Below are 26,009 nucleotides of genomic sequence, written 5' to 3'. Positions count from 1 at the left end.
GAGAAAATATGTTTCTAGAAGATATGTAGAAAATAAACGTATTTTAGATACGTTCATAACGAACGTAACGTGGGAGTAAATACGTTTCAAGCTAAACGTAATTCAGAATGCAGTTTAGTTCTGTGGGAACGTAATTTTTAGGAGACAGGGTTGCGCCGTGTGTAGGGGCCGTTAAACTTAGATGGCAGGTCGGCATGCCATCGGAACGTTCAAATGTGTACCTAGTTGTGCAGTTTTGTCATTTAATAAACATAATAGTAATATTTGTATTCATATTTTATTTAACCATATGCAGCCATGCTAACGCATCGTACACACGGTTCCATCGCGTGCTTCAACGACCATTCACTTTGAATGGGGTGGTGTCACGCTTTGCCGAACTGAATTGTGGTTCCGTGGCTTCGCTTTGCCTCTGTTGCTCGCGGTGAAAGTTGAGAAAAGTTCAACTTTTCAAGCGTCGACGGAAGCGCCAGCCAATCAAATCATATGCCAGTACAAGCGCTAGCCAATCAAACCGCGTGCTTGTGTGTCCGGGGCGGGAGATTAATGTGATTGGTTGTTGGTCGCACACCAGACACACCCACCGGCAAGCTTCAACGTTACGGAACCGTGTGTAGGATAGGTAGGATACTATGAAGGTAGATATGGTGCAAAATGCGAGAGCTTGTAAAACCGGTCTCTTTTGGTTCGGAACCGGTTTTTCTTCCCACCGTTTTGCTCACACCGCCCAGAGCCAGATTAAATTAAATAACTACTCCTCCAACCTTATACTTTTCTCCAGAGTACCGTGGTTCATTGTTTATTAATGTGTTTCAGCGGCATTTACCGACCGCTGCAGTGCTGCTCGTCCACCGGAGTTTATTCTCCCGTTAACTCACGGCAGCGGCCGCTGTAAAGTCTTCACTGTCTGACTGTCACACAAGCAGCTGAGTCATAACATTCGGTGCCATTTAGGTCCCCAACACATTATATAATATATTTTTCTATTTAAAAGGTCTAATGCTTATTTTTTTAAAGCTTGGTTTGAAATGTGTATCCCCCCCTACCATAAAACAACAATGTTATTTACCCAGGATATTCAAAATTCTAAATAATTACTCAGATTTTAGTAGGCCAAATTGCTGTGTTAAAAAAGACAGATATACAAAAATAAATCAAACAAATACAAACAAATTCTACATTTTTGTCACTGAATAACCCTTTTGCAAATATTCCTCACCAAATTAAAATTGTTTTTATTAATTCATTTTTATTGTTTAAAGTTTTTTTTAAAGTGTGTGTCCCCTGTTACTCTGATTTGAATCCCTCTGGACACGCCCCTTTACTATTCTACTATTTGTATGACTCAAGAAGAAGGATACATTTTGAGTGGGAAAATCATCTTCAAGAAGCAGAGTGTATGCATTCTTCCTTCAACGTTTTTAAACTTAACTGTTGCGGTAAAGCATAAATGTCGCCCCTGTTATGCTCATTTTTTAGTGGAAACTGATCATTTGTTTTACATTTAGAAAATATGGTAAATATATCTATCAAATATGTGTTTCTGTTGTCACCAGGTGCTAGCTTGATTAACATCACACATGTAGCAATAGCCAAGTTTAGCATAACATCTTTTTTTCCACAGTAACAGGGTGGACTCACAGTAACTGGGGATGTTAACAAATATTTTTTAAAAACATAATATCCTGAGCTTGACCAAAATATGTTTCTTATACTTTAACAAGCCATCATTCCGATTAAATAAAAAGAAACATGGAAAATTACGTTTTTTCTTTTTTGATTAACCTAGCTGAAATCGCACCGAATGCTAGGAATGACTCAGCTGATAAATATCCCCAATTCCCCTTAGCCTAAGTGAATGTGTGTCAGTCTGAATTGACGCTGTTTTGCATCACAACGCTGTTATGAAAGTTTCTCTGGTATAAAATGGGTGATGTTAGCATAGCAACCGAAGCTAAGCTGACTATATTGACTACTTGTTGCTATCCTATTGTGGCATAAGCCGTTTTCTACAGGCACATTTTACCGGCGTATTTTTCATTATGATTCTACTTGTGATAGTCGGACATGACAACCTGTGCAGCCCATGTATTGATTCCATTTGATAGCTGCAATAATACAAAACGTCTGCATGCTCTCCATGATCAGCGAACAGCGAACGGATGGTCAAAGTATCCGGTTCGACCAGACTATAGAGGCTTCTCAATACTCAAATTTCCCCTCCTCGACTGCTCGGTCCTCCGGTAGTGACCCGGAAATGAATTTCAGCGCGCCATTTTGAAGGACGTCTCATTTCTCTAAATGCACACCGAGGACCGAGCATCGAGCGTCGAGGAGGCTCTCTGGAGGAGCTATAACCGAGGATACACTGATGGTTCCTCCACGGCTCCTCCACGGATGCATTTCCGGGAACGGTGGAGGCGTGACGCACGGCCGGACTTATCTCAGCCAATGACAGCTATGCATGCATCCCCTGGATATTATTTTAGAAACTGCTTTCATCGCGTCGCGATGTTTCCAGAGAGAACAGCTGTAAGGTCCGTGCAGAAAGCAGAGCAGTGTGTATAATATATATCACTCAGTATAACAGGCCTACTCTCTTTATTTGTTTTAGTTTAGTAGATATCTACAAACAAAGAGTCGATATTTTTCTAAGACCATTGCTTCACATAATAAAATACACAACGGCTTATGCTTTAGGAGCTGTAGGTGTGTGTGGTACAGTGTGTAGGTGTGTGTGGTACAGTGTGTAGGTGTGTGTGGTACAGTGTGTAGGTGTGTGTTGTACAGTGTGTAGGTGTGTGTTGTACAGTGTGTAGGTGTGTGTTGTACAGTGTGTAGGTGTGTGTTGTACAGTGTGTGTGTGTGTGTGTTGTACAGTGCGTAAATGCGGCGGACAGACGGGTCTCAGTTGGTTTGGTGTCCTCTGCTTACTTTTAATACTTGTAAATACAATTTTTGGCCCGTAATTTCAATTCCCCATTTCAGCGACCAGAGAGAGGGGGGGATATATCCAATCTCTGATTGTGTTACGTTATTATGAGAGTGCTCTCATACTTTAAATTGTATATATTTATATAAATATATTTGTGTGTGTGTGTCCGCATCTGTAGCCTGTTATTGTCTCATTATACCGCACTCTCAATGAATTCAAAGTAAATATGTGGGGGAACAATGTTCAGCTGATCTAACAGAGATACAGCACTATGACAAAACACTCGACAGCTGATGCAGCTGTTGCCACGTAATAATGAACGGACGTCTCTTTAAAATGACCGCTCAGAGGAAAGGAGTTCTCATTTCTTTAAACGTCTGCTGCTTCCCCTCCTCTTTCCTCGGTTCCCCTCCTCGGTCCTCCGCTCGCATCTCCTGTGGGCGGGTCTAAGTCTCGAGGAGCGGAACCGAGGAGGGGAGTCGAAGAGGGGAAATTTGAGTATTGAGAAGCCTCTTATGGCTGTGTGACTGAGTTTGCGCATCGTCGTTCTGATAGCTCCGCCCCCCTCCCTCCACCCACATCTACAGGTGAAAATTACTTTAGCGACACATTCATCGCAAGAAGTGTAGCAAAAGTCAAGGCCGCAGATTTTTCGATGTATACTGCCACAGAGCAGATTCGTTGTAATGACTGATTTGAGAGGTTGTAATTACCAAGTTGCAGTTGTAATGGAAAATATATTTAAACAATATATATTTTTCTGCAAGTGAACTTTTCATTTCTACAAGCTACAAAACTTTGTTTTTCTTTCTGTGACTTCAAATTTGGTTCACAGTTACGTGGATATTTTATACAAGTGTAAATGTATGCACACAAGGTCAGATTTTTTTCTGATAGTGCTCACATCAGGTTTTACAAGCTCTCGCATTTTGTACCATATCTACCTTCATAGATACGTCATGGGTGAGTTGAACAAGCTTTAAAGCTCGCCATCAATTCAAAACCTACAGAAATGATCATGTGAAAAAGGAAATACAGAAATAACAATGTTGCTATATTATTTCTCATGTATTGATGCAGGGGGATCTCATGATTCATCCGTATATTATCAGTAGCATATCTTCAATCACAATTATTTTGTCCAGGATAATAAATAAACATATTTCCCAATAAATATATCTCAATCATGTTGTTTATCTCTATCTCATCGTTTCATCTATCCATGTCCCCCTGCCTGTCCTCAATGTCCTTATGACCACATGTATGTATTACGCTGCCTCTATTTTCATAACCCCTTCCCGCCTGTGTCCCTCCCTCCACAGAGGGTGATAATACAGGCCTAATCCCTCTCTTCTCAATCCCTCCGTGGAATGAAAGAAAGGCTATAAGCACATTACAAATCTCATTACTAGGCTTTAGGTATGCCTCTGTGCTGCATACTTCATCAGCTCCTTTCCTTAGTAAGTGGGGGCATGCACACCAGAGGACGTGTGCCTATAGTACAGTACGAGTGTGTGATTTTCCAGAGTAAATGCACGTGTGTTTGCTGCATAAGAGGGGCAGGCGATGGTGGCAGTGTCAACACTAGATTTGCATAAGTAGACAAGTGTAGGGGAAGCACGGAGACTCGCTAACTCACAAGGAGACGTGCAAACACGGCGGATCATTCTTCCCTTTTCTCCTCCACCCCGTTCCACTGTGCACAGTTTTTAGATGACAGATTCGATTAGTGATGCCTGATTAAGATTCATATTATTCACATTATTTTGTTTTAGGTTTGGGTTTGCTGTGCACGCTGGGGTATGTGCTGAGGCAGAACAGGGTGCTGATAAACATGTCAGATTGATACAGCCGACTGTTTTGTTGCTGTCAAAGGGAGCAGCTGCAGAAATGCAAGGCAGTTAGCACCCGAACGAGCGTTAACACTGGAGCACGGTGGAGAACGACTAAAGAAAGCATCATTGTGAATCGGCCACTAACACTGGCATCAAATGAAAAAAAAGACAACTTTATACACATATACAGTACCAGTCACACATTTGGACACACCTAATTCAATAGTTTTTATTTATTTAAATGATGTTCTACATTGTAGATTAATACTGACAACATCGAGATTATAAAAGGACACATTATGTAATATACAAAAAACGTATTAAACAAACCAGAATATCATTTGTATTTGAGATTCTTCAAAGTAGCCCACTTTTGCTTTGATGACAGCACACTCGGCATTCTCTCGATCAGTTTCATAAGGTAGACTTTTTTGTTACTACATAATTCCATATTTGTTCTTTCATAGTATTGATGTCTTCAGTATTCATCTTCAATGTAGATTGAATAATAAGGTGTTTGAATAAGATGTTTCAAAACGTTTTGACTGGTACTGTATAAACTTGAAAAACAGAGCATATCCAATCATCATCACTTTGTCAACTTATTGATTGGTCAATCAACAACAACAACAACAATCAGCTATTTTGATAAACGGTAAAGTTATTGTTGCTCAACATTTCATGAAAGCCCCTTCCAGCTTCTCAAATATGGAGATTTCTTTCTTTTATCTGTTTTATATCATATTTTGGGAATATCTTCAAGCTTTGGAAAAACCACGAGATTTAGGACTGTGACGGACACTTTTCACAAATGTATTGATCAAACGATCAATCTAGAAAAAAATGGTCTGTATACTCGATAGTGAAGGAAAGCGGTAGTACACGCCTTAGTTAAGCCTTTCAGGGACCCCCATTAACTCTGAAGTTAGGGTTAGGAGAAAAGAAACCCAGCATAGCTCAGATCCAGAACCCCTCAGAGGCGGGCCTGGCTGCCGGCCTCTCTGCGGGGGTGCTGGTGCAGAGCGGAGTGAGAACAACTTCTGCCTTCGCAAACAATGAAGTGCTCCCTCTCTCCGCTGTACTCGCAGCTCAGCAGAGCACTCTGGGCCAAAACCCTTTTCCTCCCTGAGTGCTAAACTGAGCCATTTAGGAAGGCCTTTCCCACCTTCAGCTATCGGACGGCTCGACAGCCCATTTGTCATTCGGCGGGTGCTTTTATCCAAAGTGCCCTCCGGATCCACAAGTGTTTACTTTTTTAGCATGGTAGCCCGAGGGGAAATGAAACTCTGAACCCCTGGTACCTTGCTAAACGAGTCCAAAAGTAATACATGCATTTTAAAAAGGATGATGCATTGTTGTATTATCATGGCAACATTTCCTGTTGTGACACTATCTAAACACCGTATTAAACTATCAGTGGCCGACACCTCGCCCTACACACAGATATACACGGTGAAAACAAGGTTTTTAAAACAGCTTTTTTGCACAAACTGCTTTGAATGCACTGGTGCACTTTTTCTCATCAATGTGACTCAGGACAGAGTCGTAGCTCGGTTTGCATAATACGGCGTGAAGGACCTTGAATTATGCATGGTGATTTGCTGAATTGCATTAAATTGACATACCCGAGGTAACAGGAGGGATGACAGGGTCTATGGAGGAAGGCTTAGCTTTGACTGGAATGGGTGTGGTTGGTCCGTTCACCATCACATGACCTGAAGAGGGGGATAAAAGCAGAACATATATTACACACTGAGCATTCTGTTGAGACAATGAGGAAAACACAGGTGTTACGTGACAGCATCCGAGTGCGTGTGCTGTTTACACACTGACCCAGGTAGTGCAGCAGTTTCTGGGCCCGGTTCTGAGTGGGTTTGAGGTTGAACAGCTCCTGGTTCTCGTCGATGAACTGGGTGTCCACGGTGGAGTTGAGGAACTGGTGGTTGGAAAACACATTCTGCAGGAACGGGATGTTGGTCTGGAGAGAGGATAAACAGAGGAGAGGGTTTTAATTTGTCGTCTTCTTGACACAAAAAGATACAAAGAGACGAGAGTCCATACAGCAATCAGCTCACCCTCTATTCTACGGAGGAATCACTTGAAAGAAGAGAGAGCAGTTCTTTTGGAGACAACATCTCGCTTCAGAGCTCGTTTTAAACGTTTGTAAAATACAACTTCGCATTGATAGACGCACACATAATGACACCAAAACCACATTAAAATACTACAGAGCACGTTAAACGCTGCGAGGAAAACACACAGGCAAAATGTCAACAGTTGGAAGTAATTACATCCGTTTAGATTTTGTTGTTGTTTCTTTGCCTCAGAAGTATCATCACGCCAATTAAGCCCCCTAAATTAACCAAGATGAGGAGAGTGAATGAGAAAGCACAGAGAGGAATGTAATTGTTGGGAGTTAATGTCATTACTACATGTGTTGCCTTTTCTTACTCTCGTAAGTGCGTTTTAAACAATGTGCCATGTCTGCTTTGAATTGCTATGGGGGGAAAGGAAGGAGGAGAGAGATTAGCAGAAATGTTATTTGAAGGGATTCAGTGAAAGGAGGATATGCTAATATGGCCTGGGAGCAGCAGGAGATGTGTTCATTGCTTTGTAATGTCCCCGAGGGGAGGCTGAGAGTGAAGGAATGTAAACTGGGTGAAAAGATTATTTCTCAAAGTTTGCTAAAAACTATCTTTGCACACGACGCCAAATGTCAGAGTCTTAAGTGGCATTTAAAGCAAAGTAAACCCCTGCCACTCATGACCAGAGTTGGGTGAGTTGTTTTTTTAGTAACGACCTCATCTCTGCTCATGATCCCACATCCCCTTTATCTTCTAAATGTGCCCTCACAACCAGAGCTCAAAAGAAAGGAAAGAGTCCCCGAGGACTTCCTGGGTATCGGGTGTGAAGCCCTGTTAGCCCGCCTCCCTTTCTATATATAGTCTACGGATAGATCTCACACATCCCGCAGATGGACAGAAATTACGACCGCGTTTAGCCAACAGTCAATCACTCAGGAATCCCATAATTGCGAGCAGGAAGTCGAGCAACACACAAACCTCACTTAGCTCATTAGCAGCAGTGAGAGAGATCAATGAGCTCGGGTGAATAAAGAACATGTTTGTCATACCAATAGAGACAACATGAGAGGAATACATCCAGAGTTACAGGGAGAGGGATTTACATTAGGAGCAGAGAGGAATATAAAGAGAACAACGGAAATATTAGTATTCAAAGTTGGATCATATAAGTATAAAATCTAATCATTTATTGAAAACAATATTTTTGGGGGAATTAGTCACGTCCATTGGATTACAAAAATTAATGTAAGTGCCATTTCTAAAGTAGTCTGGGTTTATTACAGCTATTTCTTTTTTTGTTATCTTATTACATATGTCCGATTATGTCCTACAGAGTACATATTTCAGTTTGCAAATACAAATCTTATTCTAGAGAGAGGGAAAGAGAAATGTTCACTTTTTCTTGAGCCATAAAAGGCACTTTTTATTTAGAGAAATCGAGAGACAAAACTGTCTTTTTATGCTTTGATACTCCCAGCAAGGAGAGAGGAGAGGAGATTCATATAGCCATGCTTCAGGCTTTGGACCTAAACAGTAGCTGCTATATGACTTCAGTAACATGGACATCTTATTTCCTTTATTTATAGTATCTGCCTGTATGAATCTTGCATTACATGTGCTTGCCCTTGAGGAACCATGCAGCCCAATGTGGATATTGTCTTATTGAACCTTTCTTTATCATCACAAATTACAAAATGCAAACTGGCAGAGCAAGCTAGTGAACTTTAGCTTAGCAGTTTAGGAATATAAATTCAAACTAGCCTGGCTCCAAGGCAACAATATATGCCTCTAAAAATAAACAATATGAAAAGAACACATATTGTTTTTTTAATCCACACAAAAGACAAAGTGGAAATAAATGTTTCCCGACTTTGCAGACTGGCGGCTCCACTGTGCTAAGCTAAGCTAACCTGGCTACTGACAGAGGCCTTGTTCATGAGAGGTTTTAATCTAACTTGCACTTGCTTAAAAAGGAGATGAGGTTATGAGTGGGTGAAAACAAAATTAGACTCCAATGGAACTGCAACAAGGAGTAGTTCAAGGTCAAAAAGGTTTAATAGTATAACTAAAATATATAACAAAACAGGAAAAGGAAAAAGACACATGTTTTATTATTACCTTCTTTGGATAGGATGTTTTTATAATTGGGCTGGGGATATTTTCACAATTGGAAATAATAATAATCTCATTATTTTCCTATCTAGTGAGCATCCATCCATCCATCCATCTTCTCCCGCTTATCCGTGGTCGGGTCGCGGGGGTAGCAGTTCCAGCAGAGAGCCCCAAACTTTCTTTTCCCTGGCGACATCAACCAGCTCTGACTGGGGGATCCCAAGGCGCTCCCAGGCCAGCGAAGAGATATAATCCCTCCACCTGGTCCTAGGTCTACCCCTTGGTCTCTTCCCAGCTGGACGTGCCTGGAACACCTCCCTAGGGAGGCGCCCAGGTGGCATCCTAACTAGGTGCCCGAACCACCTCAACTGGCTCCTTTCGACGCGAAGGAGGAGCGGCTCAACTCCGAGTCCCTCCCTGATGACCGAACTTCTCACCTTATCCCTAAGGGAGACACCAGCCACCCTGCGGAGAAAACCCATCTCGGCCGCTTGTATCCGCGATCTCGTTCTTTCGGTCATGACCCATCCTTCATGACCATAGGTGAGGGTAGGAACGAAAATGGCCCGGAAGACCGAGAGCTTTGCCTTCTGGCTCAGCTCCCTTTTCGTCACAACGGTGCGGTAAAGCGACTGCAGTACCGCTCCCGCTGCTCCGATTCTCCGGCCCATCTCACGCTCCATTGTTCCCTCACTCGAGAACAAGACCCCGAGATACTTGAACTCCTTCACTTGGGGTAAGGACTCATTCCCTACCTGGAGTGGACAGTCCATCGGTTTCCTGCTGAGAACCATGGCCTCAGATTTGCTAGTGAGCATAACGAGTAAAAAGCAATCAAAAGGTGTAAATAAAATACGAAACGTGTAAAGGCAGTGTCGAGGAATGAAAGAGAAATAACACTAACAGCAGCTATTAATGAAAGACTGAGAAATAATGGAGAGGGAAGAGACGCCATTAATACACCGACGTTTGTCCTTTTCCTCTCTGCTGTTCCAGATCAATGTGTTCATTATCAGGCTGTGTGAAGCCTGTGGCTGCTGCTGCTACAACACACACACACACACACACACACACACACACACACACACACACACACACACACACACACACACACACACACACACACACACACACACACACACACACACACACACACACACACACACACACACACACACACACACACACACACACACACACACACACACACACACACACACACACACACACACACACACACACACACACACAATGTTTCCTATAATGATGTGAAACACACTATCTAAGAAGGCCCACACACACATTTGTGTCTCACTTCCCAAGGTCTGTGGCATGCGTTTCTGTCTTCACACACGCTCACACACACTCAGATTGTGAACACAACTGGCACTATGAATATGCCATGTATTAATGACGGTCATAAAAAGCACTTTCTATGACACCCCAGTCTATAAAAGCTCAAAAAAGATATCTTCATTTTGTTAGAATCAGCTTTTAACAAACAAATATCAGTAATGCTTCACAGAAATAATCACAGTTATTATTATTAAATTATAAAGCATTTAATTATGACTTCTTGGGTCAAGAATAATTTCAGAATTGAAAGTTATTCAATTAACACTTTCTTTCATAGTGTTTTATTTCTCTAATAGATGTTATATATAATAATGCAATTCAAATCAGACCCGTTAAACAAATGAATCAAACAACATTGTGTGTGTGGTTTGATGACGTTTTTTCTCCCTTTATTTGAAATAAAACGTTCTGGTGTCATACAAAAGTGTTACCAGAAAAGTTAGCTTACACCCTTTCTATGCATTTGACTCACTAGGCTCAGTATCATAGGTCAAAACACCCAAACATGATATCAAGTTCTGACTATATCGACTTCATTCTCACGCTGCTGCGTTTCTCACCAGGAAGTCTGTTTTATTGCTCCTCTAACTCAGCGCCGGTCGTTATCGCTCTTGTTGCAATCAGCCTTACTGAAGATTGCAGCAGCAACACAGAGGTGAGTATTGATGCCCCGGGACGGGTGCTGACTGCAAACACAACATCACCTTCCAACCACTCGCTGCAGGGCATCTGGACTGGAGCTATGTGATCAGCTGCACACATGGCCTGCAGATGTTGTTATCCAACATCAAAACACAGTTCATATAAAGTGATTTACACCCGACAGTAAAGGCAGTCACCTTATATTTTCTAATTTGATCAAATCTGTCTTCAATGATACTTTTTTGATTTACTAGGCAATTCAGGAAGTAGGAGAAGAGAACAAGGTACTGACTTTTAGAAGGTTGTTGGAATTGTGCACATTTGAACTTATTTTGTTATTATATCTTTATCTTATGCGGAATTGTTTTTTAACGGCACTAATTATTTTAACGTGCGATTAAAGCATGTGTATTGGTCCTCGGCCCGCCCCGTAGTTTCAGAGCCCAAAGGCTTGACGTTGTTGTTGTTGTTAGTTGGATGGTGGGAGATTCTAGCGAGAGATATGGATACAAAAAAATGTGTTTTAAACAGCAAGCCAAGCACACAGCTGATGCTGCGGTGGCTACAGCTTAACATTGTGGAGGACGAGGGGCTGTGTGAGATCATTCGGATCACATACAACGTGTCGACTGCACATCACAGCGCATTATTTGACCCCTGTGGGAACTTCAGTCTCATGCTTTGACTGTTATGAAAACAGAGGAGCGGCATTTCACCGACAACTGTAAACAGGCTTGTCTGTTTGAGCAACTGGCTCAGTGCAAATAAGTACACAGGGTTGGGAGAGAGTGTAAGAGAGAGAGAGAGAGAGAGAGAGAGAGAGAGAGAGAGAGAGAGAGAGAGAGAGAGAGAGAGAGAGAGAGAGAGAGAGAGAGAGAGAGAGAGGCTCCAGGTTGTTGTATTGAAAATATTCAGGAGAATATTTCTCATTGTTACAATGATAATAAACAAACATTTGCATAAAGCATATTTGTCCACTCATATGTTGATAAGAATATTAAAAACAAAATATTCCTCTAAGGAACATTTAGAACAGATAAAAAATGTGCGATTAATCGCGATTAAATATTTGAATCGACTGACAGCCCTAGTTTAAATACATATTTGTATTCAATTAAAACATATTTTACTGTGAATTTTACCTTAACTTCTTAACTTTATATATATCTTAAATTTTTGATTATTTTATTGCACTTTGGCTTCTTATATAAATATTTTTATTTTATTTGTATTATTTATCTTGTACTTGCTTTTATTTTAAATTGGAGAAACTTCCACAAAATGCAAATATTGTTGATTCTGATATACTAGATATTACTTGAATGTTAACTAAGAGTTGCTTTTTAAAGAAGAGGATACACACACACACACACACACACACACACACACACACACACACACACACACACACACACACACACACACACACACACACACACACACACACACACACACACACACACACACACACACACACCACACACACACACACACACACACACACACACACACACACACACACACACACACACACACACACACACACACACACACACACACACACACACACACACACACAGGGACCTCATTTATAAAGGGATATACGCTCAAAAAAATGGCGTACGCCAGTTTCTACACAATGTTTGCGATTTATAAAATACTAACTTGACGGGAAAACGTGCGGTCCTCCACGCAAACTCTAACCCATGCGTACGCACTAAGCACAAAAACGGGAGAGACGAGAAACTGCGACACCAGAAGGAAGAATGGAGAGAAATATGTGGAAATAATAGGCCTACCATAAATAACATTTTACCTCTCATTTGTCATATGAAGAATTCATTTTCACAAATTGATTAAAGCCAATCTTAAAATGACTAAACGCCTGTTTGAGACTTCTCAGTGCACACAAGAACATAACTTGGAGAAATAAATAAATACGGATATGTTATTTAAAAACACCTCGAATATGTTGTGTTAATGTGATGAAATGTTTTCTCATAAAAGAGACTTGATAAGTCGCTCGTAAAACACTGGAGGTATGGAAACTAAGAACACCATATGTGGTAAATTGTACAGCTGATATAACGCAACACATTAGTTGTATTTCCTTTAACTGGTGGATATAGAGTTGCTGCGGGGGGGGGGGAGATGCACAGGCTGCAGTGGAGACGCTGCGCACAGCTGATCGACAGCTGGGACACAAACCACCAAATACAGAAACATAATTCAGATCCAGTCGTCATGACTCCACTCCGGAGGGTATCCCGATCACTTCTTACAGTTTCTCATCAAGGGGGGGTCTCCTGTCCCCGGTACAAACACACTGCCTGAGGAAGGCTATGTGTATTTATTTTGTCATTAACCTTTTCGGACCACTTATTTATTTATTTTGGTGACGATCCGACCTCCATGCTGCTACTCTGGTTCAAACGGCATCCACCAAACAATATGATTTATCTCGACCTCCCCAAAATAACCAAAATCTGACACGGTGTGAGATGTCTTTTTTAGCTGTTCTGTCGTCATTTCCTGCGATCTTCTTCATAAAGTCAGTCAAAATGAATGAATGAATGAATGGGCGTTTCTTTGACTATTTATAGGCAAATATGGGCGTTACGTGAAGCCCGCAAAAGCTGCACCGCATTTCGAGTCGATTGTGATTTATAAAGGGAAACCGGCGTAGGACGTGCTGTACGCACTTTCCTCGCCGGAAAATGTCGGAACATTTCTGTACCTATTTTTTGGATTTCTACTACGTAAGCAACCTTCCCACGTGAATCCTAAGCACGGCGTTATAAATGAGGCCCCAGATCACCCCCACAACACAAACAGTGCATCTCTCTGTGGCACACACACACATACACACTCCCCTAGTGATTAGGAGTTGAATAGGGGGGCTGTCGGGTCATTCATCTTCTCTCCTCTCTGTGTCCCCCTCCCATCCGTCACGCCCTAACCACCGTCCCGGACACATAAACAAGATCAACACACACAGCCCGAGAGTGAATGTACACACAGACATTATATCAGCTACAGATTTACTCAAGCGGACAAGGCAGGCCCAAAATAAACACACACACCTCTGTCTGTTTTCAGAAGCCCTTAGGCAGCACGTAAACACAAACAGAATCAAGCAAATGTTTATAATGGTAGACTAAGGAGCCTAAGGATACAAAAGCACACGTGTAGAGGGAGGAAAATCTAAATGTGGGCACCCAAAAAGAAAGTCAGGATAGCAGGATGCTAACAGCTCTATGATGTGTGAAATACTTGCACCGTCTCAAGGTCAGACTCACAAAATAATATCACAGTGCAGACAAGCCCATACAGTTCTGGAGCTGAGTGCAAATGTGCCCATCTTTAAAATGCATATTGCAACTATCCATATATGGCAAAGTATACATGTTTCCTTAGTATGCAAAACAATGGTAGAACAATATATAGATATATGTAAGCTAAAGGCTTCAACCTAACACTGGAAATGCATGGATTGACTGTACATCAATCTGAGTCTCAAGGTCAGACTCAGAAAATTGTCAGAAGGGGAGCTACAGATCGTGACTGAGGAATTTAGTGTGGCTGATTCAAGTTCATTGGATTGCTGGGGAAAACGTTGAGCCAAATGTATGCATACAAATGAATTTTTACTGAGTGCAAATAACACAGGAGCATTGAGATGCTATTTGTTTGGGGGCACAGTTGGGGCTGCATTTCTCTCTTTGCGGGGGCTTAAGAATTCCAGTTTCTTTTTGTCCTATTTGTTCATGTTTATTGGTCTCAAACGCAGCTTAATCCTTTTGTGAATGGGCCCCTCGGTGTCAGGCCGCTGAGATGTTTGGGTCTCAGCTGGCCGTTAATGAGTCCACTGATTGGTTCATTAGAAGTTCAGCATGCGGGTCTCAGTGTGTGGACGTGTTGGTTTCCACCCGTCTTTGCATTTATATCTGTGTGTGACACGTCTCACCTCCCTGCCTCGTTTCCTCTTGCTTTAACTCCAAGGTCATGCTTTAATTCTGAGCTCAGTTTCTCAGTTTCCTTTCTTTTGCTTGCTTAAAGTAACAATCGACTTCTCACCATGACAACCGTCTTCATTCAATTCTAGTGGCCACTTAAAACCATGAAATAACTGGAAAACAATGTAATGCCGAAGGAAAAGCAGCAGCGTTCTGAACTCATCTCATCTCCCTCACACACCCGGCCCCATTACACAGATAACAGGTTTGTCCATGACTATTTCATGCACCTACACATCTGGAATCAGTGTTTGACATTTGCCAAAGGGGCTTTTCCCTCACTGAAATAAAAATGTCATTGGTGATCTTTCATGTAACGATTCCTATCACCGCTCCCGGCAGAGAAATGTTCACCTCAGAGTTCATCAGCAGGGCTGTGGCCAGACACATTTCTGGTGGAGCTCAGAGGGTAAAAATATATGGGCCCAAATGGGGAGAAATAAATTGACTGCAGTTATCTCTTTCTAGGGTGAGTAGTGCGCGTGTCTACCCTTGCATCAGTTTATCTGAGGTTTCATATGACACTGTCCAGGTTAATGTTCCTCATGTACTTTAGAACGACTTCAGAAAAACATCTGAAGAAACAAGAAGAGGGAGCTTTAGACATGACGCACAGACTTTAAATTGAGTGAGTGTGAAGAAAGTCTGGATGCGCTTCAGTTGCCTCAGTGAGTTGAATAGGACGCTGTCCATGGTGCTGAATTACCCCACATCCTAAACATAGAAGGTGACCGGACACACGAAACAGCTATAGCACTGTGGTCAGGAAGTCTAGCAGAGGAAGAGAACTACATCTGAAGATGAACAGTAAATATTTTCTGTCAGCTGCTCCCAAATACCAAAGGCACCTCAATCAATTCACCCCCATGTCACCATGTTTAACACCCTATGTAGGACAGGACAATGGAAAGGCATCTGTTAGAGGTGTACATCTTTTGGTGGCCTTTTATAGTAGAGATCCCCCTTAATACAGGTTTTTTTTCTTTCCGTATTTAGTCATTATTTTTTATTTATTGAGCTAGCAGGGATAGCGCGCATTAAGGACAATGTTGTTAATGCGCCAGAGTTAGCTAAGAGGCTATTTTAACTAATTCTACCTAAAATAAGAACACAGTACGTATATAGTATATATGTTGACCATTTTGTAATTTGAATTGTCTATGTTTTCTTTTTTTTCCTACAATTCAAAGACCTATTTCACTTCTGGATCCTCCCCTGGTGCGCTCCCCGAGGTTTGTGGTGTTTCTTTGGTGATTTTATTATGCGACTGCGAGGTAGAGGACATGCTGTACACACTGTAATGCCCTCTGAGATACCTGTGTACATTGAGAATGTTGGCAATAGAAACACATTTTGATTGAAAGAAGATGTTAGATCAACAAGGTACATTTCTCATTGAATACTACACATAATTGATAGAATAACCCTACAACTTTCCAAGGCAACAGTTTCCACTGGGGGGGGGGGGGGGGGGGGGAGATAATTCAGTGGGAATCAGAACTAATATGTGTGGTGTCACCTTTAGGTAGTGTGACTCTGCTGCTATCACGTGGAGCTGAAGGAGCTAAAAGCAGGATCTTTAGGGACCCTGAGACGCAGGCTTATTAAAACAGCCACTTAGTGGTATTTTGGGAATCCTTAAGCAGTCGGCCGCTGACGCATTAAACGCCTCGTGATGTACTCCAAACCCACAGAGTGTGGCGCCTCGGTCTGTCAGCAGGTGGTCTTCTGCCTTAGATATACTTGAACTCATGACAATCATCATCACACGTATACTATGGTGCAAAAAGAGTAAACACATTCAATCTAAATTCATGTTCTTTTTTTAATCAATTCTGAGAGCGAACGGTCCCGTCATAGATTCATTTTCTAGGTTCAATTGAGGTTCCCTATCCGTTCTAAAATCCCTCTATGAGGACATAAGAGATTTAATAAGAAACAGCTCCATTTATGTTTCATTATTTTGGTCAGATATGTATGAAAACTTGAGTTTCGGTTCAGAAGAGGAGCAGATTTGATTTGCTTAACTTCGTAGAGATTGCAGAATCATTTACTTTAGTTACATTTTCAACCACGGCTCCTTTCTTTTGTCTTTTACAAACACGAGTCTGGCACTTTGTGTGTACGACACAAACAAACACCTAAACCCAGAGGCCCCTTTCCTTAGATCTGAATAGACACCTTATTTCTACAATGCAGAACTCCTCCATTGCTGTTATTCCTGAAATGAACAGGATAATAAGTCCCCCCCCCCCCCCGAAACGTATAGACCACTGAACCGGGGCTCCTCAGAGATATTGGAGACAGCATAAAGCAGCAGGAGATCTTCAGCACGTTACAGCTTTAGGAAGACATTGGGAGTTCATAGTTCCCAGCTCAATAAACGCGATAACTACTCGTAACACACCCCTCCCCCCCACCCCATCATCACATCACACTGTGGACACGCACCACCGGCAGAACCACAGCCTTTGGGTCTAAATTATAATATAAAGTGATATTCCACCATCGGATGATCTGCAAAATAGATTCTAAAGGCACACATTTCACGATCAAACCTATTGACAGAGTGATACCATATATATTTAATTTAAATGTACATGCTTAATCATTTAGTCCACTCTTTCCTAATTATTGACCACAGATACGTGTCAGGGCTTTGATGGGAGAAACTGTCTTAAACTTACAAGATATGATTTTGTGTCCAGTGGTTTAATATCTCCTCTACAGCAGCGCAGTGGAGGGTTTCCTTCGTGTGCTATGAATGCTAACAAGCCAACTAAAGTGTCTGTTATGAACAAACTCTAAGCATGATTTGAAAATAATTTACACTCAGGACTTTGTAGTCTCAGTGGGAGACCTCAGGGTTGCTTATGTCACTCATTACTACTCTATTCAGATACTTGCAGCAAAATGCAAGCATGGTTATTCCACTTCTAAGACTTATGTTGGCTGTCATAACCTACAATCATGACCAACTGTGTAACAAGATACACAAAATATATGAAATATAAAGGACAGTTGTTAATCTCACTTCAGATACATAATGTACTTTGTGTTATCAGACTCTTACACGTAATGACTTCTACCTTGACTCTTACAGAAAATGTAAAACACTTAGTACATGTCAAACTAAGACATCCATTACCATAAAACTCAAATCTGAGTACACTATATGAGTTGTAAAGGTTGGAATTCAACTTGTATGCACAGTCATAGTTTAAAGAGATTAAGAGCTGAGGTGTTTTGTAAAGAGCACTTTGCAGTAGCCTCTGGTTTAATGTATGAGGAAACTGTTTGAGTCAGAAGAGCAGCGAAATAAAAACACACATTAATTAATGTGTAAAGAAAACAGCGGACCCAGAGTACATAAACATTCAAGGTGCAGTGCAGAAAAAGTAGTGCAGCATTACAGAGTTTAATGAACAGAAAACTAAGCTAATGGTAGCACAAAAGAAGAGCTCTCATGGTGTGACCTTGGATTTCAAGTCGCATAGAAAGTGTCTGCACTCTGAACGACACTTTGTCTGCAAGTAATTAGCAAGTACTGACTGTGCACTCAAGAATAATGTTACATCATTTCAAACACATTTCCGTGTCAGGTTTCTGGCTGCTTATGTTACAAAATGTCCCTCAGAGTTTCAAAACTCTCAGTAGTAAAGCAGATAGAGGTGTTATAACAACAATACAAAGATGTATAGGAATCAAGATGATGGCTAAAACTGGTTGGAAATCAGGTTGTATATTTGTCCTGGTATATTCTTGGCAAGCAGTCTTGAAGCTTTAACAAGGAGGTAAACATGTCAAATATAGTGACACAATTTAAAGGACATTTATTTTGAATTATGTCAACCATAAAGCTCATTTCTAATAATTTCCACTGACACAATAGCCCATGTTTTACCGTGCCAAATTCTATAAGTGAATTATTTTATATATGCAACTGGAAGACCTCCACTAAGGCAATTCCAGTAAGAGAAACATACTACATGTGTCTGCACAACCTTCAACTAGATTTCTCGAACATCAGGCTGGTAGTTTTGCTGTAATCCTCCTCACATCTAAAAAGTCGAAAACATGACCCCCACGGCGGAGCAAATACAAATGTCACTTTCCAATTTAAAAATGTTTTCAAGGTCATGGGTTCAGCTCATTCCCTTGTGTGTATATAATGTTCCTTTTGCATTAAAAGAAACACCTTCCTCCCTTTCCCCAGCTACCTAGTGGGTTATTTAGGTGTCGCTAAGCTAAAAGGGCACGTTAAACAGGATTCAGTGAGTCACATGCTGCACATCAAAGTAAAGCAGCGTGTCTCCATCACACTCAATTCAACCAGCTTCCATTTACCATCATCATCATCATCAAAGTAATGCGTCTCGGTGACTACTGTGCAAAGGTGATTCATCCACGCCACACTAATAGATATTGAACAAAGATAGCTGGACTCCTATTTAAAAAGCTAACCAATATAGACATGTTGACTCAACCAAAAAGCCCATATCTGATCCTCCCCTTCAATCTATGGCTCAGCATGATGCCTTTAATCCTAAAACATCCAGACTCTCTTCTTCCAGGGACTAGGGGATCACTGAGACGACACACACCGCCTCTTATTTACAGAATGTGCTAGAACTGTCGAGATTGTCTTGGCGCAGAACTTCATGCATTATTTATTTGAATGTTTTACAGCCGTGTCATGGCTGCCTGTGATTTTCTAGTCAGTGATTATAGGTTGACACATTTCATTTTTCAACGCTCTTTGATCAGTGTGTGTTCTTATCGTGAGGCGGTGTGTGTACAGCTGGTGTGCGCTGACCGTGGTGCAGAAATATCCTTTCCGTTTCAGTGTGTTTTGCCAGTACGACGTGTAGAGGAGCCAGAGTGATAAACACCAGGGCTCTGGCATTGGCACACCACAACTAAATGCAGTCATTTATTAACGTTATTAGTTACACCTGCATTTAACACGTCAAAATGTCTTGCTGAGAGGAAGGTTTATCAGCTATGTTTACCAACACAGAGATGACTTCCAACCATAATGCGATTAAAGTGGTAATGTGTCTGAGGTGCATGTAAACAGCATGCTCTGATTCTGTTAATGCAATTATTCTCATCGGCAGAATATCCTTTACGCTCAAAAAGGTGTTATTTGGATGTCCTCTAAAATGTCTGACCTTGAACATACTGAGCTTTACTGAGGGTTTATCACCAGAGTGGAGAGGAGTTCAAAAGCAAACCAAGAAAACTACAGTACAGCTAACTCATCCATTCATAGCAGCCAAACACTCACTTGAACACTCTTCAACAAAAGCTTGGATGCAAAGTTTGCAGTTTTTGGATGCAAACCAGAGCCTGGAGCTTCCTTCAACATTTAAACAGAAATCCCACTAGATACTACTGTATGTTTCACAACCATACTATCATGCTAGATAAGCCATTGCCAGTTGCAAGCTTACAAAACAAAAATGACCTATAGAGACATTTTGACTGTATGAATGGCAATTGGTGTGCGACCCGACGCTAGTATTTCTGCCTCTAAGTAGGTATTAATAGCAATATCTATTTTGAAAAACAAGCCTCATTCTGAGCTTTCTGTACAGATATAGTGACTAACTGGGCTTTTACAAAAAAAAGAATGGCAATATCATGAGCTTAATGTTAGGATACAGCGACTTTTTGAGGCTTGTATTTAGAAAAACACGTTTAACCAAGGCAAACGTGTATGGCTGAATTCTCCCATGTTTCCTCTAAAGCAGGGATGGGCAACTTGGATGGTGGTGGGGGCCACATCATGTATGTACTGGCCACCAGGGGGCCGCAGATTCACTTGGAACACACACACAAACACACATTCCATATATTGTATGTAATTATTAACAAATTAAGTCTGACATCTTCATTGACATGTTACAATCTTTCAGGGAACATCCTCTAATAAGCTCGCTAAACAAATATCAGTTCACAGAAATGTTATTTCATTCGTACAAGTGGCATGTTTGTATTGAACAGGTTATTTAACAGTGGAATACAACTATTTTAAACTATTGGAAAGCACGGAAAGTGCTTGTGCATTAAGATGAACCATTAACATGACATACACATGAAGTCATGAACACTAACCCAGACATTAGTTGTCTAACTTGAACCTAAGACACTTGTAGCCTGTCTCTGCTGTTCCTCAGCACCACCCCCCCTCCCTCCCTCCCTCCGGCTGAAATTATGAATGAAAAGCGTGTAGTAATCATAGATAACACGACAGGGTCCGTGACAGTTTGTTTTCATCTGATTTCAAATAAACAATGTCTTGGTTTTTAGAATATTAAACTTGTTTCACCAAATTCAGATGATAAAAACAACTTTTAAGCTTGTAAAGGCATAATTACAAGCGGCAACTTAACGTCACAGCAGGCATAACAACAGCCGGTGTTTCTTGTGAGGGTTTCCCCGGGAAACAAACACAATACACACAAATGCTCACAGATTATTTCGCGATATTTGGCTGCCGAACAAAATCATGTACGCAGATCGCGACGTAACTAGGAGTGTAGTGGACGGTATCAGTACTACAAGTAAAACAATTTAATAAATATTATTATTATTTTGCCATTTGCCCATCCCTGGGGGGTGTACTACGAAGCAGGATTTTCGCTTAGCCGGCTAACTTCAGGGTAAACTCTGGGTTTCCGGTCCTACGAAGCTGGTTCTCTTTTTAGCAGGCTAGATCTCCATGGTAACTTATGCTGAGCGGCTAACCTGCTCCAAAGCAGGTTAGGTTGCAGGCTAAGAGCTCAACTCAGTGAAAGCACTGCCTGCTGACCAATCAGAGCTCAGTGTGCGGAGTTTAAAGCGATCAAGTCATATTACAGGAGAAAGGAAATACAGAAAAACTGCCGTCGCAGGAAAGACGGCCGGCAAAAATCACCGACTGTGTGAACGTGAACATTAATAGAATATCACCTCCATCTTCAGAGCAATCTGACTATTATAACATTAGCGTTAAGAAAGCTTACTTAAATATCTGCCACAACATAAGTAACCGGATCAGAGTAACATTAAGTACAGTCCGCGGCATATCAGTTCATAATGTATCATATTTTCTTATCTGAGTCAGCTGAGCCCTATCTGGCCGTGCAACACTCACAGTGTCACATACTGTATGCAGAAGTATTATTTTAAGCAACACATTAAGTTGACGAAACACTCGAGACAAATGTAATTAAAGTCAAATCGTGTTTTAGACGGGGCAGTGATATCATAAACCTGTTAATGTACGCATTCAAACACTTGTTCTGTTACCAGCTGTATTCACCTTGCAGGTGCAGACTATGTGGCTTTTATCCTGGATAAAGTGTTTAAGTCATGGATGTTTAAAGTTTAACTTCTTCATTTTTGACTAGTATTAAAGTTCACTTTTCATTCAGGAAGTATGACGCTGCGCTGTCAGTACGCTTCTCCATGTTTCTGATTGGTCGAATGCTCCAGATACCAGCCCTTTCATGTGAACGCGCACCTAACTAGATAGGAAACGGCTGGCTTGAGCGATCCACTTAATAACCCGCGTCGTAGTACAGTTTAGCGAGAGCGCGAATGTTTTGGATTAGGCCAACCGGCTAACTCAAACCTATCCAGGTTAGGTTGAACCAGCTTGTAGTACAGGCCCCTGCTCTAAAGGTTAAGGAGCGAAAACGGCATGGCAGCACAGAACCCAGGAATGAATGGAACATTATGCAAGCCATACTCTTCATAGGACTGGTTCTTTACACTGATTATTAGCTTTAATCTTAGAATGATATTCATGTATAGCTTTATTGGCTTTGTCCTCATGCACACAGACACACATCCCCAACAGAACGAATGCCAAAAACCGCAGCTTGTATTATGTGAAACAATCAACAAACTCAATCTAATATGCAATCTTCTCATTTGCGCCTCCCAGCTTTGTTTTTCATCCTTTTTCTGCATAGCCCATTACATTTCTGTACAGACAGATTCCTTTCGCCCCCCCACACAAACACAAGGACAGGTTTATTGGTTGCCGCTTTGTTTCCTATTTCCACTGCACATTAAAGCAACTTTGCATTGGAAACACGTTTATTATTTTCTCTAACCAACGCCCTGAAGTCATTTCAGCCCTGCGTCTTCCGAGTGTATTTGTCAAGGCTTTACACTTAACGAAATATAGGTAAGAACCGGCATGTTTTTATCGTACTACATTGACTGCTGCCGATGGCGGGCAAAACGATCCGCCAGCAGTAACCGTGAAATCATTTGGAGGAGCTATTTCTAATGCAGAGGAAGAAATACAAGCACATTGCCATGCTAATGTCTTCCACAGAGGGGTGGGGTTGTGTGTGTGTCCTTGTCTCTGATTATCCAGAGATTGAGACAAATAGAGGGGGATCTGCCCTTCGATCTAAACCTCCACACCATTTACCCCTAACATCACAGCTGAGCAGGTGTGTGTGTTTCATTAAGCCTTGTTAGACGTGTGTGTTTTTAAAAGGCAGGCCATGTCCTGATTTGCGCGATATAAGTGTGTGTGTGTGTGCAATCACGCACATCTCTGAGTGTATGTTCAATCATACTCAGTGTTTTATTCGAGTGTGAGTAGTGTATGGTCCATGTGTGTGAAGTTAATGTGTGTGTGAAGAGGCATTCGACACACACTGCTGATCATGTGCGACTTGTTTGTGCGCACAGGTGTGTAAGCGTTTCAGTGTTGCTTATATTTAGCAGCAGTGTCACACATACTCATTGTGACTCATTCATACACAAACACACACCATGTTCTCACATGATGACACACACGCCAGATAAACATTGGGTGGAGGAGAGGGGTACACTCGGATGCTTAAAGCTTCATCCTGACACACAAGAAATATCCTTTCAAGATTCTTATCTTCTAGGAGTCTGAATCGATTCACAAATTCCTCAAATCAATTATAAAAAAGGTATTTGTTTCTACAGAGAAGTGAGATCTTGAGAACTGCAAAGCAAAGATATAATTACTTTCAAAAAACGTTGTGATTAATGCCCATAGACTGTGGTTTAAATGCCATGTGCACCTGACAGAGCAACATTCATACTTTGAATGTACCCAAAGAAAGTCCTCTCAGTTTGTTGGCACCACCAGTTTACCAGTGAACCAATTTGCAATAAAAGGAAGTCGATGGATTTGTTCAGCGGGCCGACTCGCCTGCAACTGTTTTCACTTTGAGGGCTAATTTGTTCCAGAACAGGTCTGCCCTCCTGATGTAGTGCGGCGTTACTCAGAATGAGAAAGAGATGCTGCCAATCTCTGAGCTCATCAGCCGACCTTTCACTGAACGCTTCCCTTTAAGAGGGCATCGCCTTACACGCAGCGGCCATTTAGAGGCTATTTAGCTTCCATAACATTCTTCTTTCTGACCAGTGGACCGATAACTTCCAAACCCACATTTAGGAGTTTATTCTAATAAGTTAGTGTATTTGAGACTGTTGCACCAAAAGTTAGCATAAAACAAAGCCTAATTTGCATATTTAAACATATCGGTTCAGAAAAAAAATGTTTTGTCTAAATGTTCAAGCAATCAACTGGGAGGTTTATAGTTATAATTAGCCTCATGATTTCATTTTTATTTAAATATTATTTAGCGTTATTGTCTGACAATCTTTACATTACTAGGCCTTTTTCTTTCTATTTCTATTCTGTTTAATTCATTTGTTTTTACAGAGGAATTAGTTTATATATCATTTATTGAAAACATGGTGAAAATGTATTTGTTTTACGGCTTTTGGACTTGATATTGTACAGAGGGACAAACTTTGCCGCCTACATTTCATTTTATAATTGTATAGGCAAATTAGATTATAAATTATGAAGAGAATGCAGACATTTCAGAAAACATTAATACAAATATACAGTATGCTATCTCAAGCTAAGTTATCAACTGGGGAGCTTTTATATTCATATTTATTTATTTGACCCTATTCACCCTTGTGTTACGATCAAATTGTTGCTATGGGGAATGCTCTGAGGGCACGTTCTCTTTCACCTTCACCCGATTTCTGATTGTAATGTATTGATGACCGCAGGTAAACCGAATGAAAGCGGTTGCTACAAGCCTTAGTTAACTAACACCCCAGTGGGTAATGAGATTTCCTCCTGGCCGGTGAACTCACTCCATCCATCACGCAGCGGCGGGTCACGTTACTTTATTTCATTCAGCAAGGTCACTCTCGCCGACGAGGGGACCGGGTGCCAAACCGCTAGAGGTTTGATTAATTGAGAAGCAACGAGCCGTAAAGCCGCAGCGCAGTAAACGGGATACGTTTGTGTGAAATGATATATCAAACTTCTCCTTGCTGGACCTTGCTTTGAGGGAGGTCTGGCTCGGGAGGTTAAAAATAGACTGGCCCACAAACGGCAGGAATAAAATGGAGTGAGAGTGTGAAGAGGAAGAGAAAAGACATTCAAATACAAAAGTGATATGCGTACAAGTGCTCTGGAAAGCAAACGCTTCAAATGAATAGGGATTGGACACGCAGGAGATCAAGAAGTGAATGAAGGACCAAAATTGACTTTCTGGGTGGAAATTGTGATACAAGAAAAACCAATTCCTCCAGCCAAATATCCTCCCTGCACTCTCTCCGATGTTTCATCTCCAGGAGGGGACTGTGTTGACAAAATAGATCCGTAGGAGTAATGACACACACACACACACACACACACACACACACACACACACACACACACACACACACACACACACACACACACACACACACACACACACACACACACACACACACACACACACACACACACACACACACACACACACACACACACACACACACACACACACACACACACACACACACACACACACACCACACACACACACACACACACACACACACACACACACACACACACACACACACACACACACACACACACACACACACACACACACACACACACACAAAATGCCGATTTCCTGCAGCCACGGGCTCAGCAGAGAGATGAAGTGCTCGACCACCGTTT

The 26,009-nt window shown here is 41.5% G+C and overlaps 1 protein-coding gene across 1 annotated transcript in view; it reads right to left on the bottom strand.

The window, feature by feature from the left end:
* The window catches only part of pcxb (pyruvate carboxylase b), a 344,298-nt gene that overhangs the window by 78,030 nt on the left and 240,259 nt on the right, over positions 1 to 26,009 (bottom strand). The window contains 2 exon segments of the mRNA XM_034224887.1: positions 6,396 to 6,485; positions 6,604 to 6,748. Coding sequence (XP_034080778.1) covers positions 6,396 to 6,485; positions 6,604 to 6,748 — 235 coding nt within the window.

This window comes from Gymnodraco acuticeps, unplaced genomic scaffold (assembly GCF_902827175.1).
Source record: "Gymnodraco acuticeps unplaced genomic scaffold, fGymAcu1.1, whole genome shotgun sequence".
Taxonomy (NCBI): Eukaryota; Metazoa; Chordata; class Actinopteri; order Perciformes; family Bathydraconidae; genus Gymnodraco; species Gymnodraco acuticeps.
Note: the sequence above shows the minus strand (reverse complement) of the source record. Positions and strands in the feature narration are given on the sequence as shown.